The following is a 17,573-nucleotide window of genomic DNA, read 5'->3' on the forward strand; positions in this document are numbered from 1 at the left end:
AACGTCTTTTCAGCTGCTGTAGCGAAACAAGGAAGTGGAAGAGGTTACATTACTCTGAAAACTGATGTTGACTTCCTGCCCGGGAAATTTGCATATTCAAATCCTGATGTTGTGCCTCCTTCAGGGATTTGGCCAAAAGTAGAGTCTGGTAAACACTTCAAATGTAGCTATTGCATGCATTTCACTTCCTGCACCACCACCATAAACTGTCACCCTTTGAAAATCACTATACTAATCTGAAATGTTGCTATGTACAATCAACTACCTTGTGTTTCAACACTGAAATTAAAACGCCAATGCTTTTTTTACTCACCATTTTAAGGAAGGCCTTTGAGGGATTGTAACTGTATGCACTTTTGTCCTTCAGCACCAGCCAGTGAGCCGAGTTGACGATCACTTGTTTCAAATTCAAAATGGAATGAAACAATCTGAGAAGGGAGATTTGTTCTAATTAAATGCCCAGAGGAAAGCAGTCAAAGTTCTGAGTCAAATATGTAGTGTTTCACTTTCATTTAACCAATGTCTACAGCACGATGCTGGTAATAATGACAAAACCATGTCGGTGCAACCCATTAAATTATTGATTCATCTGTGTGTTCATGTTTGAACTGCATCTCTCCCCATCAAATAAGACAATGAAAACTAATAAAACAAGCAATACAAAAAAAAGTGATACCTGGTACCGTAGTCTATCACTACAAAGTCCTTGCCGGTGCCTGCGATAGCATCATGGTGCTGGAACAGGCCCAGGTTCCTCCTGGCTTCAGTGAGCAGTCTGTAATTCTCCACAGCTGGAAAATCATTCCGCTTCCCAGACGTTCTAATATTGGCCAGGGTGAGGGAGTAGATGATTTCAGCAGCCCTGAAGGACAGACAGAGAGAATAGTTATTTTCTTCACATGAGTATGCCTTTCCATGACACCAAGACAGACATGGGTCGTGTTCATTAGGGAGGAAACGTTTTGAACAGGGATATGCTACAGTGCCTTCAGAAAGTATTCAGACCCCTTGAATTTTTCCACATTTTGCTACGTTACAGCCTTATTCTAAAATGTATTTATATTTAAAAAAATACTCAGCAATCTACAGCAATCCCCATGATGCCAAAGTGAAAGGTTTTTAGAAATGTTTGCAAATGTATTAAAAATCAAAAACAGAAATACAATATTTACATAAGTATTCAGACCTTTTGCTATGAGACTCGAAATTGAGCTTAGGTGCATCCTGTTTCCATTGATCATCCTTGAGATGTGTATACAACTTGATAAGGTAAATGTGTATACAACAAATTTACCTGTGGTAAATTCAATTGATTGGACATGATTTGAAAAGGCGCACACCTGTCTATATAAGGTCCCCCAGTTAACAGTGCCTGTCAGAGCAAAAACCAAGCCATGAGGTTGAAGGAATTGTACGAAGAGCTACAAGATGGGATTGTGGGGAAGGGTACTGAAAGATTTCTGCTGAATTGAAGGTCCCCAAGAACACAGTGGCAACCATCATGTAAGAAGTTCTTCCTAGAGCTGGCCACACAGCCAAACTGAGCAATCGGGGGAGAAGGGCCTCAGTCAGGGAGGTGACCAAGAACCCGATAGTCACAATGACAGAGCTCTAGAGTTCCTCTGTGGAGATGGGAGAACCTTCCAGAAGGACAACCATCTCTGCAGCACTCCACCAATCAGGCCTGTATGGTAGAGTAGCCTGATGGAATCCACTCCTCAGTAAAAGGCACATGAAAGCCCACATGGTGTTTGCTAAAAGGCACCTAAAGGACTCAGACCATGGAAACAAGATTCTCTGGTCTGATGAAACCAAGATTGAACTCTTTGGCCTGAATGCCAAGCGTCACTTCTGGAGGGAACCTGGCACCATCCCTATGGTGAAGCATGGTGGTGGCAGCATCAGGCTGTGGGGATGTTTTTCAGCTGCAGGGACTGGGGGACTAGTCAGGATCGAGGCAAAGATGAATGGAGCAAAGTACAGAGAGATCCTTAATGAAAACCTGCTTCAGAGAGCACAGGGCCACAGATTGGGGTGAAGGTTCACCTTCCAACAGGACAACAACCCTAAGTTCACAGCCAAGACAACGCAGGAGTGGCTTTGAGGCAAGTCTCTGAATGTCCTTGAGTGGCCCAGTCAGAGCATGGACATCTCTGGAGAGACCTGAAAATAGCTGTGTAGCAACGCTCCTCGTCCAACCTGACAGAGCTTGAGAGGATCTGCAGAGAAGAATGAGAGAAACTCCCCAAATACAGGTGTGCCAAGCTTGTAGCATCATACCCAAGAAGACTCGAGGCTGTAATCGCAGCCAAAGTTGCTTCAACAAAGTACTGAGTAAAGGGTCTGAATACTTATGTAAATGTGATATTTCAGTTTAAATCTTTTTATAAATTAGCAAAAATGTCTAAATCCTGTTTTTGCTTTGTCATTATGGGGTATTGTGTGCAGATTGATGAGATAAGAAAACAAACAATTTAATAATTTTCAGATTAAGGCTGTAACCTAACAAAATGTGGAAAAAGTCAAGGGGTCTGACTACATTCCAAAGGCACTGTATATGATTTGTCCAATAAGAACACTGATTTTTGTTTTCCATTGCAAAAAGTTTTGCTTTTGTTCACTCATTTCAGTGTATTCAGTGAAGTGACAAGTAGTTGTTTGTATATGGGTCATCATGGGCCAAGAGCATAAGAAAATTACTCCAAATTGACCACAGTTGGAAATCTCCCGTATTTGATTGCAATCAGAGTCTCAGCTTGTGTTATGGAACTCATTTAACCCCCGAGCCACAACAATGAAAACTGGGCTGCTCTTCTCCCAAAATAGAGGTCTTTTCATTATCCCTAGATAGGGCTGTGGCGGTAATGACATTTTGTCAGTCGGTGATTGTCAAGCAAATAACTGCCGTTCTCATGGTAATTGACCGTTAATGAACATAAACACATTTAGCATTTCCTAGCTTCCACGCATAGTGACATGACTGCCCTGTGAGGATCAGAATGGGTCAGATCAGCATGGCGGTGGATGACAGTAGCCAGGCCCTCTCTCACCCACAGAAGGGGGGAGGGAGCTGCTGGGGGGTTGACAGTTCACACCCTGATGTAAATTACAGGAGGAGAAGACTCTTTTGTCCTCTCCAGTGTTAACCAAAGGAATCCCTTTGTTAACAGACAGTCTTCCCGCCAAAACTCTAACAGTTTCTAAAGCGAATACTGGAACAATATTTCTAACATAAGAACGTGGGGAATGGTCAGTGGTGAATAATAATTTCAAATGGATTGTTATTTTGTGATGTCTTTAAAAATGGTAACTTGTAAAGTATATCCCCTTTATCTGTCAAGTTTCCATCCAATACGTGCATATAATATGAAAAATGATGAAAGTATTAAGTAGGAATGTGATTTTAGGAGCCATAAGAGAATCTATCTCCGATAAACTGTGCATAAGTAGCCACCCCCCGAGTGAGGTCAGAGAGCATGTCAGTGTCACGTGTGCTCCCTCTCCGGTCTCTAGGTCACCAGGCTGCTTGTTATGGCGCACACCTGTCACCATCGTTACGCGCACTTGTGCATCATCAGACTCACCTGGACTCCATCACCTCCTTAATTACCTGCCCTATTTATGTCACTCCCTTTGGTTGCTTCCCCAGGCATCATTGTTTCTGTTTCTGTGTCATGTCTGTGCGTTGTTCATGTTTCTCATTTTGTATTATGTTGTGTTTATTTATTAAAACACTCACTCCCTGAACTTGCTTCCCGACTCTCAGCGCAAATCGTTACAGTCAGACTGACGGAACCGTCCACTTCGGCCAGAGTGCATAAAAGGATTGGTAACAAAATTAACATTAGACCAGAAAAAGGTGAGGCGGTAGCCTACATGTTTGAAATGGTTGGAACTTTGAACCTCAACATGAGGTAAAGATAAAATAAACTCACCTCCCAGACTAGACCAGAACATCGCCAGGCGATAGCTGCGCGTGTAAAGTGGTTCAAACTCTGACTATTAACACGAGGTGGAGAGAGGAGAAAACTCCCCTCGTGGACAATCGCTGGTACGGCTGATTAGCTGTCCAAGTCAAATATCTAGAAAAGTTAATTTAAGTGGGACCATCCTATTACTCCTCAAATCACCATAGTGCGCTACTCTCATCACCCCACTGGAACCATCGACACGGCTGGCTAGCCTATCTTCAAATAAGCAGCTTCAGGAGCGAATGGAACAGAGTGAACTCTTTAGTTCTGTTCAGGACTACATGACAGACAAAGACATTCACACGTAAATACATTCATGATTTCTTATTCCAAACAGGTGGTGGTTCGTGTGCAAAGTATATGATTACTGTGAGAATAGTTTTGAAAATGTATCAACGATAAGTGTCTCTTTTTCTCACTCTCCCTCTCCATGTTGTTGTGTAAAAAGCCACCATATTGTGTCAGTCCGCTAGGGACCTTTAATCATGTATGAAGTGTGTATGTTTAATCTGTGTTATTATTTAGTTAGCTAGTAAATAAATAATTAAACCAATTTATGTGGTACTGAATCATAAGTAAGGCTGGGGTTTTTGCAGATCCAAGAAGGTTACGACTGTTCAGAATGATGATATGATAAAAGGTTATCATTAATATGTTGACTGTTTTATGGATGTGATAGGTAAAGATCTTCAGTTTAATTCGGGAGATGGTAACTCTTTAAACAGTTGTCCTTATGTTAGGCCCTGATCTGGCTATGGCTGTGGGCTGTGGGCTACATATGTCTGTGGGCTACATTAGTTAATTTAGCAGACAAGATTTGCTTAGAATTCCGTGGCACTATTTTATAGTGTGAAGAATACAATTGAACATTGCTGAATAAAATAGAAAGGATATTTTCTCCAAACGATTTGAGGGAGTGCGCACATGCGGCTATTCTGTGTTGAGTGGTTAACAAAGAAACAGGTCCTCCTATTTGCTTAAATTAGAGTTATTTATGCAACTGCGGTTGTGATAAACATTAGGCTATATGTTTAGATTTTTAATACATTCTAAGGCTGCATGATGCGACTTTAATGATGATTTGAAAAAAGTTGCATGAAAGGCATGAGCTATGCTTTGTTTTTTTTTGCGCAGGACACACACTTAATCAGTCTCTCTATCACAATTTGACAAGCACTTGATAACGTCTCAAACTTCTCGGCAGCATCCCCTTTGTGTGGCAGTAATGCCCCCTAAAAAAATCCATGCCTTTTGCGCCCAGTGGCCGTTGTGCCCTAGGGCTGAATATAATAAATATAATTCCATTCTCCTGGCTGTGTGCTCTGGAGCACCTCTCACTCACATGGCTCTCTTAGATAGCTCAATTCTTATTAGCCAATGCCCGTCACGTGATCAGGTCTTTTTCACAGGCTACAAGTGAAGATGGACACATCAGGGACGGAACGGCCCGTGTCCTTATCCAATTCTGAGGCGTATATTGACGATATTGAAAGGACTGTCCACATTTACTTTTTGTCAGCCAACAAGATGAGTAGGCCTAACAAACAGCAAAAGAACTAGCCTATGTCAATCTACTATCCAGCAAAAGAACTAGCCTATGTCAATCTACTATCCCCCATAGCACAAAAGTTGACCTATTATATTCTGTGAGAGAAAGAAATATTTAAAACATACTCTGGGACAGTTGTGGGATGCGATAGATCCCAAATTAATAAAACCATTAGCATCCAAAAAAACGTGTTTAAGCAATGAGGCTGACGCAACAGATCAGAACGTTTAGCTTAAATGTTGATCAACTATTAGGCTATTTCTTCACATCATAAGCGCAAATGTTCCAAAATGCAATCAATTAGCGGGGAAAGTGACCGCAAATGCTATTCTGCATGTAATGCTTTTATTATAAAGGTTAGCATTTTCATGGTGAAAATTATTTATCCCAAACTAGAAACTCACGCGCTGCGTATGTATGCCAGTTAGGCCTCCCGAGTGGCGCAGCGGTCTAAGGCACTGTTAGGGGAGGGTTTGGCCGGCTGTGATGTCCTTGTCACATCGCACTCTAGCGACTCCTTGTGGTAGCCTGGCGCATGCACGCTGACTTCAGTCGCCAGCTGTATGTTGTTTCCTCTGACACATTGGTGTGGTTAGCTTCCGGGTTAAGCGAGCGGTGTGTCAAGAAGCAGTGCGGCTTGGCGGGGTCATGTTTCGGAGGACGCATGGCTCTCAACCTTCGCCTCTCCCGAGTTCTTACGGGAGTTGCAGCGATGGGACAAGACTGTAAATACCAATTGGATATCACGAAAAAGGGGTAAAAAGTACCAAAAAACAAAAGTATACCAGCTCTACACCCGTGGTAAAGCGGATTAATGTGCTTAATTTTAAGAAGTTATTTGGCCACTTTAGTCGTGATACAAACCTTACCAAAACTACATGAGGTGTGCGATCATGATTTGAAAAAGTTGCAAAAAAAAGGCTTACTGCTCACAAGCTGGGCATCATTCACAAGTGATAATATATAATTCACAAGTCATAGGCTAAAATTGTCACCCATTAAACTATTCTTGATTTAATCTTGTCTTTACATGTCCAAAAAAATACATGTGTGAAATTTGTTTTGATTTAGAATGGACCATTATCATGCACCTGTCTCGAAATGGGCAGGGGATTTTTTTTTACTTAAATAGCAAACGGAGGATGCTTTTCCTGTGGTTAATTTTCATGCCAGCCAGATAGGCTATACTCGTTGTAAAGAGAAACAATGTGCTTAATATTAGTAAAGTTTAGATATAAATATAGTAGGCCTAGTGTCACGTCCTGACCAGTAATAAGATTATTTGCTATTGTAGTTTGGTCAGGATGTGGCAGAGGGTATTTTGCTTATGTGTGTCGGGGTGATGGTTTATGTAGTGGGGTGTTTGATTTATGATTTCCGGGTTTTTTGGTCACTGCTATATGTTAGTCTATTTCTATGTTCTTTCTAGTTAGTCTGTTTCTATGTGTAGTTAATTGGGGTGTGGACTCTCAATTGAAGGCAGGGGTTGTCTAGTTGCCTTTGATTGAGAGTCCTATATATTAGGGTGTGTTTGTGATTTGTGGGAGGTTGTTTCTTGTTTAGCTGTCTATGCCTGACAAGACTGTTTTTCGTCGTTCATCATCATCATCATCATCATCATCATCATTGTTGTTATTTTTGTATACGTGTTTGTTTGGTTTTCCTTCTTTCGCCTATTAAAAGAAGATGAGTATATAACCCGCTGCGTTTTGGTCCTTTCCAGACGACAATTGTGACACCTAGCCTATAGAAAGCTGGTAGGATCCTCTTCTTTTTAATTGAGACCATCAAAACTTTGTTTTCTCACGAAATTGCATAGCCTATAGAAATGTTGCGCAACATGAGCTCATGGGCTCTCATGAAGTGTTTGATTAGATTTTTTAATACATTTGCATTGATGTCAGAGTGATTAGAGGGACAATAGAGTGCTGAGTACCAGGCAGTTAGCAAGTTTGGTAGGCTACTAATGACCATCAGCAGCATCAGAGCTTGGAGATGCCTAATTATTGTGACAAAACGGTTCACATGGAATTTGACTGCCGTCATGACTCGTGTGCGACGGTAATACGGTCACCGTAACAGCCCTATCCCTTGAGTATCAAGGAAAACAGCTGATGGAAGTGCTGTCAGGGAATCAGACACTAGCTAATGACCAAATGTGCTAACTGCCAGTGCTAATGGCCTGGTACTCAGCAATCTATTGTCCCTCTAAAATCAATGCAAATGCTTTCAAAAATCTAATTAAACACTTAATGAGAGCCCATGAGTACATGTCACACAACATTTCTGTAGGCTATGCAATTGCGTGAGAAAACTGAGTTTTTATGGCCTCTATTAAAAAGAGGAGGATCCCATCAGCTTTCTATAATATTCAAATCAAATCAAACTTTATTTGTCACATGCGCCGAATACAACAGGTGTAAACCTTACTGTGAAATGCTTACTTACAAGCCCTTAACCAACAGTGCAGTTCAAGAAAGAGCTAAGAAAATAATGACCAAATAAACTAAAGTAAACATTTTTGAAAAAGTAACACAATAAAATAACAATGAGGCTATATACAGGGGGGTACCGGTACTGAGTCAATGTGCGGGGGTATATGTTAGTCGAGGTAATTTGTACATGTAGGTAGGGGTGAAGTGACTATGCATAGATAATGAACAGCGAGTAGCAGCAGTGTAAAAAACAAATAGAGTGGCGGGGGGTCAATGTAAATAGTACTGGTGGCCATTTGATGAATTGTTCAGCAGTGTTATGGCTTGAGGGTAGAAGCTGTTAAGGAGTATATTGGTCCTAGTTTGGCGCTCCGGTACCACTTGCCGTGCGGTAGCAGAGAGAACAGTCTATGACTTGGGTGACTGGAGTCTTTGACCATTTTTCGGGGCTTCCTCTGACACCGCCTAGTATATAGATCCTGGATGGCAGAAAGCTTGGCTGCAGTGATGTACTGGGCCGTACGCACTACCCTCTATAGCGCCTTACGGTCAGATGCCGAGCAGTTGCCATACCAGGCGGTGATGCAACCGGTCAGGATACTCTCGATGGTGCATCTGTAGAACTTTTTGAGGATCTGGGGACCCATGCCAAATCTTTTCAGTCTCCTGAGGGGGAAAAGGTGTTGTCGTGCCCTCTTCACGACTGTCTTGGCAATATTAAGCACATTGCTTTGCAGCAAGAGTATAGCCTACCTGGCTGGCATGAAAATGAACCACAGGAAAAGCATCCTTCATTTGCTAATTAAGTGCATAGATGACATGTATTTTATTCCCCTGCTACTGTTCCGATAGGTGCAATTATGCAGTTATTAAACGGTACATTCTAAATGTAAATGATGCCCAGCATGTGCAGTAAGACAAGAAACACCACATGCCTTTTTTTGCGACTTTTTCTAATCATAGTCACACACATCATGTAGCCTAGTGCATAGGCTTATAATTTGATTGTATCACAACTAAAGTGACCAAATAACTCCAAACGTATCCTACAGGCCTAGGACCCCTGGAACATGGTTGGAGAGCACAGAGCCTACAGAGCCTAGTGAAACACGTCTTCTTATAAGCATGTGAAAACAGAGTTTTCACTGGCCACTATTTCAAAAAGGATCCCAGCTTTCTCGTGCTGCTATATTTATTGCTCAATTCTTAACATTAAGCACATAAATCCACTTTACAACCTGGCATATATAGGTGGCATGTGAGCTTCAAGTTTGGGGAAAAAGTCAGTTTCACCATAAAAATGCATCTTTATAATAAAGCACTCCATGCATCATCGTATTTGCAGACGTATGTAAGATAACCTACTATTACTAATGTGATGAGTAGATTGGATAGTCATCATTTAGCCTAATAATATAACTCAATCACTGTTCGCAAAATAAGACCGTTCAATGCATGGCTGAGCGAGTATATTCCTAGGCTATATCAGATACATTTCTTCTTTCTTTGCATGGGAAAAATATGGCCTTTTATAAACACATTTCATGCAATTGTACTACTCTTTATATGACTTGGGACATTAGCAGAATCGTTCTTAATACGTCAAATTACAGGGTACCCTACTCTGCTGACACTGACAAACAACGTTGTCCATATAATAAGCCTACAGGAAGGAGAGACACAAATCGAACATGATGTCCATCTAAACTGGAAGAGGAAATGATTGTCCAAAAAACAAAGTATTAAGTAACACTGACCCAATAATGATAAATAGTGAATATGCACACCGGGGATATTGCCGATTCTCTCCACTGGTGCCAATAACACAGGCTCTACTGTTGTTCGCTCAATTAAGTTGAGAATTTGAAATAATTAGTCTTTTCATTGTCTTCTCTTTACAGCTATAAACATTTGCTTTCCAAACTATGTTTCCTGTGATTGCATTTTGAAATATTGTGCTATGCCTGGCTTGGCCTCTCTACTCTTCACAGTCACAACTCAACAATCATCTGCCCAAATCGAGTGCGCTGCCTTTCCTTCTGACTGTAGGCAATATGATTTAAAACAACCCAAAACGTATATTTTTTAAAGAAGGTAATGATCCTCAGTGGCCAAATCATGCTTTAGTAGCCTATTATGAATAATTGTATTTATTTCTGTATAGATGGGAGTAGTTAGGCTATATCCTTTGGGTAATTTCATTCATTTCACTTTAGGAAAAGCTTCCCTTAGCCTTATGGATATGCTGCCTATACTTGCATATATAAAAAAGTAACCCGCCAAAATCTAAAAATATAGTATTTGTAACACAGCTAAAGTTGCATAAATAACTCAAAATGAAGCATATAGTAGGACCTCACTCCCTCAGAAATCGTTTGGAGAAAATATCCTTTCTAATTTATTCAGCTATGTTCAATTGTATTCCTCATACTGTAAGATAATATAAAATAATGCCACAGAATTCTAAGCAAATCTTGTCTGCTAAGCAAAGCCCACAGCCATATGGCATAGCCAGATCAGGGACTATCCAGTGGAGGCTCCTCAGAGGAGGAAGGGGAGGACCATCCTATTCGGTGAAATTTCATAAAAATAAAAATAGCGAAACATTAAAAAGTTATCCTTTTTAGATTAAACTATACAAAATATACTCATATGTCACCAAATAATTTATTAAAATACACTGTTTTGCAATGAAGGTCTACAGTAACTTCAACAGCCGTGTCTGGGGTAGCACCATGGTATAACCGGAAGACAGCTAGCTTCCGTCTTCCTCTGGTTACATTGACTTCAATACAAAACCTAGGAGGCCTCACCCCCTTCCATTGACATACATGGTAATTATGACCACTCCCGGAGGACGTCCTCCAACCAACCAAAGCTTTTTCAGTATGAAATGACATGTTGTCCATCCAGAGAATTAACCGAGTGAGTTTTTTTGGGATTGTGCCACAGAGCATTATGGGGGTTCTATGTGTTGAGAGGCTTGGTGACATTGTTGGATAGAGATTTTTGGGATATTATTCAATTGAAATTCGTTTTTTCAAATTACAGGAGATAGAGGAGGTATATTATATACTGCTCAAAAAAATAAAGGGAACACTTAAACAACACATCCTAGATCTGAATGAAAGAAATAATCTTCTTAAATACTTTTTTCTTTACATAGTTAAATGCGCTGACAACAAAATCACACAAAAATAATCAATGGAAATCCAATTTATCAACCCATGGAGGTCTGGATTTGGAGTCACACTCAAAATTAAAATGGAAAACCACACTACAGGCTGATCCAACTTTGATGTAATGTCCTTAAAACAAGTCAAAATGAGGCTCAGTAGTGTGTGTGGCCTCCACGTGCCTGTATGACCTCCCTACAACGCCTGGGCATGCTCCTGATGAGGTGGCAGATGGTCTCCTGAGGGATCTCCTCCCAGACCTGGACTAAAGCATCCGCCAACTCCTGGACAGTCTGTGGTGTAACGTGGCGTTGGTGGATGGAGCGAGACATGATGTCCCAGATGTGCTCAATTGGATTCAGGTCTGGGGAACGGGCGGGCCAGTCCATAGCATCAATGCCTTCCTCTTGCAGGAACTGCTGACACACTCCAGCCACATGAGGTCTAGCATTGTCTTGCATTAGGAGGAACCCAGGGCCAACCGCACCAGCATATGGTCTCACAAGGGGTCTGAGGATCTCATCTCGGTACCTAATGGCAGTCAGGCTACCTCTGGCGAGCACATGGAGGGCTGTGCGGCCCCCCAAAGAAATGCCACCCCACACCATGACTGACCCACCGCCAAACCGGTCATGCTGGAGGATGTTGCAGGCAGCAGAACGTTCTCCACGGCGTCTCCAGACTCTGTCACGTCTGTCACATGTGCTCAGTGTGAACCTGCTTTCATCTGTGAAGAGCACAGGGCGCCAGTGGCGAATTTGCCAATCTTGGTGTTCTCTGGCAAATGCCAAACGTCCTGCACGGTGTTGGGCTGTAAGCACAACCCCCACCTGTGGACGTCGGGCCCTCATACCACCCTCATGGAGTCTGTTTCTGACCGTTTGAGCAGACACATGCACATTTGTGGCCTGCTGGAGGTCATTTTGCAGGGCTCTGGCAGTGCTCCTCCTGCTCCTCCTTGCACAAAGGCGGAGGTAGCGGTCCTGCTGCTGGGTTGTTGCCCTCCTACGGCCTCCTCCACGTCTCCTGATGTACTGGCCTGTCTCCTGGTAGCGCCTTCATGCTCTGGACACTACGCTGACAGACACAGCAAACCTTCTTGCCACAGCTCGCATTGATGTGCCATCCTGGATGAGCTGCACTACCTGAGCCACTTGTGTGGGTTGTAGACTCCGTCTCATGCTACCACTAGAGTGAAAGCACCGCCAGCATTCAAAAGTGACCAAAACATCAGCCAGGAAGCATAGGAACTGAGAAGTGGTCTGTGGTCCCCACCTGCAGAACCACTCCTTTATTGGGCATGTCTTGCTAATTGCCTATAATTTCCACCTGTTGTCTATTCCATTTGCACAACAGCATGTGACATTTATTGTCAATCAGTGTTGCTTCCTAAGTGGACAGTTTGATTTCACAGAAGTGTGATTGACTTGGAGTTACATTGTGTTGTTTAAGTGTTCCCTTTATTTTTTTGAGCAGTGTATATTGTTTTCTTGGTTTTAGAACTTTATTTTTGTGCCCAGAAAGTGCAATTTATTTAAATTTGCCTTGCTAACTTCCGTAGCTAGCTAGCTATCAGCACGAGTGTGCAGATTTCTCTGCCAGAATGGGTTAATGGCCAACGCTGACAAAAATGATGTGGCTTTTTTGTTGAAGAACCCCTTTCATTCTCTGGGGTACACGGAAAAGGTGCGAATTAAAAGCGAGGGTCGACCTCTGCCTGAGATCAGTTTCATGAATCAGGATGAAAAGGTGAGGGCGTTCAGTATCACCTGACGTCAAAACATTAGCTGGTTAACAGGGAGCTTTTCATCAAGCCGCCTGTATTGCTGGCCTTGCCTGCTTTTGGAAAGTCTGAGCCTTGGTCGAAAGATGGGTACAGTGACCTGAAGAACATCGATCGTGTTCAGCTAAATTAAAAAACAAAAGCAGGGCATGCTCAGGTAGGCTTTCCACTTTCCTCTGGTATTTATTTAGCACATAATCACTCTGGACAGGCACAAGCAAAAACTCATGACATAAATGTTGCAGCAGCCTAGGCTACATCTAAACATCTGACATGCTATATTGGATGAAAACGAGACGATTTGAAAATTGCCCCACCGCTCTGGGACCTATGGTGCCACCAGTCTGCTTGCAGTTGTCAGTTATCGTCAGGTATGTGGAAGAACTGGGCTTTATTCAGGAATGTTTCTTGGGACACTTTAAGTGGGCGAGATGCGCAGTCTGTTTGACTTTATGAATTTTGAGATGTCTGAGTTTAACTTCATAGAGAAACTCGTTGTCCAAACCTACGAGGGCGCAGCTGTAATGGAATGTATCTGCTATTTGTATTTACAGCTAAGTCCCCTCCTGGTCTCTGATTAAGAGGTGACGACCACACCACTTCACTGCCATTGTCAACTTCAACTTTCTCCTGACATGAACTGAAGCTACGTCTCATGTGCCCTCTCGTCCACTGGCACAATGAACGCTTCCCCTCAAAGAACTGTGAGTACCCCTATCAATTTTCTCTCATTCCTGTATGTAGAGTCAATCACATACGCAAACACAATCACATTATTACAATGATTTTACTCCTTGCTTGGACTAACTCATTCTTAGCTCTTTTGTCTAACTGTGTAGTGTGTTGTCTTATAGTTTTTGTCTTCCCAGTCAAATCCTGTCCTGCACTGGTCAAGCCTCTGAACACCTCAACTCATGCCTCATACCCTCATTCAATCACTGCTGTGATCCCTTTCCAACACAGTTTAAGTAGCCTTCTCATTCCCTTTCCCATAATATTTTACTACAAATGTCTTTATTAAATGCTTTAGGTTAACATAATTAGTCTTTGACGATTTTTGAAACACACTTTGTCATCTATACCATCTTCCTCAATTTTTCAGGTCACCAGCCGCCACTGGGCCTAACATAAGGACAACTCAGAATATGCTATGTTGTTCTTCTGAAATAGGCTACATTTTCTTCATATCATGTTTCTTTAGACCTGTCTAAAATAAATAGACCTGTTTAAAATAAATGCTCTAGGCTATATTAAATTGATTTATTAGACTTTTTAAAATGTAGATGTTCAAATGGTCTGCATCAGGGGCTTGTAGGTTAGGAGATCCTGAACGTTTTTATGGTAATAGATTATGGTAATTAACGGTCAATTACCATGAGACATGCAGTTATTTGCATGACAATCACGGGCTGACAAAATGTCATGACCGCCACAGCCCTAGTTTCAGCCCAATGGCAGCCCTGCCACTTGGTTTGGTATAAAGCTGAGAGATGGAACTGGGAGAATATAAGCACTCTTAAAGTCATAGGACAGTTTTTTACTAATGTATAACTTGATCACTGCTTTTTCTCTACCGTATCTCAATATTTTATTGCGCATCCTGATAATCTTACTATGTTTTATGTCTTATTGTGTCTTTCTAGATTGTTGCAATGGTGGAGCAATACCTCTTGTTTGTGGTAGTATCTCTAAGAAAATCATGTGTTTTAATGCAATGATCGCATCTTGAGAGCTTCTAACATAATACAACACACTGAGGCAACTGACCCAAATGCACTGTGTAAAAAGCCAATAGCTCTACCTCCATCCAAGGAGAAAAACATATTTACAGAACGAGACAATGACTTAAGGGAACATCTCTTTCAGATGAATGAGGATGAGAGAAGGCAGACATATACCACATACTGTGCACAGTCTTGTTTGCAGCTTGAAAGGAGACGCCGGTTGAGTGCCAAGACTAATTTAACGACTGTATTCTGATTAGCCATCTCCCTTCCTATATTTAGACACCATCAAATGCAAATACGGTCCTGTGTTTAATGAAAATCCACAAATCCATCCCTACTGTATTTGTTGGTGTACTGAATCTAACAAACTCCTTCCTGTTATGAAGTTGAACCATCCAAGCTTAACAATAGATGTGTATACAATCTTGAGACCTCAGCAGGACAGAACAGATTCGAAGTTCAAATGGATTCAAACTCTCTGTGTGCTTAGTTCCTGCACTGACCACTTTGACGGCCTCACACCAGGGAGCCTGTATGATTAGGCCCTTATCTCAAAAGACAAAGCAAAGGAAATCAATACGTGCTGAGAACACATTTCTAAACAATGTGACTGAAGGTCTTCACCCTGTATCGGTAGAAAGTAGCCTAACTTTTGGTCAGAAGTTTGGGTACATGGTACTTTCAGGTGTATCTCAAGTGTGTTCATAGAGGAAACACTAGATTAGAAGGCACGGATAATAAAGAGCTGCCGGGATTTTCCATGCATCGTCAGTACAGAGAAGCTACGTCTGGATAGTTATTTGTCAATAACAGCTGGTGTGCGATGTCTAATATTAAAGAAGTCTCGAGGTATTGCTCGCCTGAGGTAGAGTACCTTACGATAAGCTGTAGACCACACTATCTACCAAGAGGGTTCTCATCTATATTATTCCTAGCCGTCTATTAAGCTCCACAAACCGATGCTGGCACTAAGACCGCACTCAACCAGCTGTACAAGGCCATAAGCAAACAAGAAAATGCCCATCCAGAAGCGGCGCTCCTAGTGGCCGAGGACTTTAATGCAGGCAAACTTAAATTCGTTTTACCTAATTTCTACCAGCATGTCACATGTGCAACCAGATGAAAAAAACTCTAGACCACCTTTACTTCACATTTAAAGCTCTCCCTTGCCCTCCATTTGGCAAATCTGACCATAATTCTATCCTCCTGATTCCAAGCAAAAACTAGAAAGTACTAGTGACTCGCTCAATACGGAAGTGGTCAGATGACCGGATGCTACTATACAGGACTGTTTTGCTAGCACAGTCTGGAATATGTTCCGGGATTCATCCAATGGTCTTTAAAAAAATGTAAAATAAACTATTTCACCTTTATTTAACCAGGTCGGCCAGTTGAGAACAACAAGTTCTCATTTACAACTGCAACCTGGCCAAGATAAATCAAAGCAGTGTGACACAAACAACACAGAGTTACACGTGGAATAAACAAACGTGCAGTCAATAACACAATAGAAAAGTCTATATACAGTGTGTGCAAATGAAGTAAGATTAGGGAGGTAAGGCAATAAATAGGCCATAGTGGCAAAATAATTACAATTTAGCAATTAAACACTGGAGTGATAGATGTGCAGAAGATGAATGTGCAAGTAGAGATACTGGGGTGCAAAGGAGCAAAAAACAAATTGGGTGGGCTATTTACAGATGGGCTTTGTACAGGTGCAATGATCTGTAAGCTGCTCTAACAGCTGATGCTTAAAGTTAGTGAGGGAGATATGAGTCTCCAGCTTCAATGATTTTTGCAATTTGTTCCAGTCATTGGCAGCAGAGAACTGGAAGGAAAGGCAGCCAAAGGAGGAGTTGGCTTTGGGGGTGACCAGTGAAATATACCTGCTGAAGCGCGTGCTATGGGTGGGTGCTGCTATGGTTACCAGTGAGCTGAGATAAGGCAGGGCTTTACCTAGCAAAGACTTATAGATGACCTGGAGCCAGTGGGTATGGTGATGAATATGAAGCGAGGGCCAGCCAACGAGAGCATACAGCTCGCAGTGGCGGGTAGTATATGGGCTTTGGTGACAAAACGGATGGCACTGTGATAGACTGCATCCAATTTTCTGAGTAGAGTGTTGGAGGCTATTTTGTAAATGACATCGCCGAAGTCAAGGATCGGTAGGATAGTCAGTTTTACAAGGGTATGTTTGGCAGCATGAGTTAAGGATGCTTTGTTGCAAAATAGGAAGCTGATTCTAGATTTAATTTTGGATTGGAGATACTTAATGTGAGTCTGGAAGGAGAGTTTACAGCCAGACACCTAGGTATTTGTAGTTGTCCACATATTCTAAGTCAGAACCGTCCAGAGTAGTGATGCTAGACGGGTGGGCAGGTGCGGGCAGCGATCGGTTGAAGAGCATGCATTTAATTTGACTTGCATTTAAGAGCAGTTGGAGGCCACGGAAGGAGAGTTGTATGGCATTGAAGCTCGTCTGGAGGTTTGTTAACCTCTTAGGGCTAGGGGGCAGTATTTACACGGCCGGATAAAAAACGTACCCGATTTAATCTGGTTACTACTCCTACCCAGTAACTAGAATATGCATATACTTATTAGATATGGATAGAAAACACCCTAAAGTTTCTAAAACTGTTTGAATGGTGTCTGTGAGTATAACAGAACTCATATGGCAGGCAAAAACCTGAGAGATTCCTTTACAGGAAGTGGCCTGTCTGACCATTTATTGGCTTTCTTTGACATCTCTTTCCAAAACAAAGGATCTCTGCGGTAACGTGACACTTCCCACGGCTCCCATAGGCTCTCAGAGCCCGGGAAAAAGCTGAATGTCGTCATTCCAGCCCCAGGCTGAAACACATTATCGCCTTTGTCAAGTGACCGATCAGGGGACAGTGGGCTTAGGCGCGTGCACTGGTCGCCCCCGTCTTTC

At 42.1% G+C, this 17,573-nt stretch overlaps 1 protein-coding gene across 2 annotated transcripts in view; it reads right to left on the reverse strand.

Moving 5' to 3' along the window:
• Window positions 1–17,573, reverse strand: part of man2a1 (mannosidase, alpha, class 2A, member 1) — a 63,032-nt gene that overhangs the window by 16,784 nt on the left and 28,675 nt on the right. For both annotated transcript variants that reach the window (XM_014126665.3, XM_014126673.3), the window contains exons 10-11: window positions 677–862; window positions 314–428 (exon numbers count right to left, since the gene is read on the reverse strand). In XM_014126665.3, coding sequence (XP_013982140.1) covers window positions 314–428; window positions 677–862 — 301 coding nt within the window. The remainder of the gene's footprint in view (window positions 1–313; window positions 429–676; window positions 863–17,573) is intronic.

The sequence above is a fragment of the Salmo salar genome, chromosome 01 (assembly GCF_965601325.2).
Source record: "Salmo salar chromosome 01, fSalSal1, whole genome shotgun sequence".
NCBI classification, from domain to species: domain Eukaryota; kingdom Metazoa; phylum Chordata; class Actinopteri; order Salmoniformes; family Salmonidae; genus Salmo; species Salmo salar.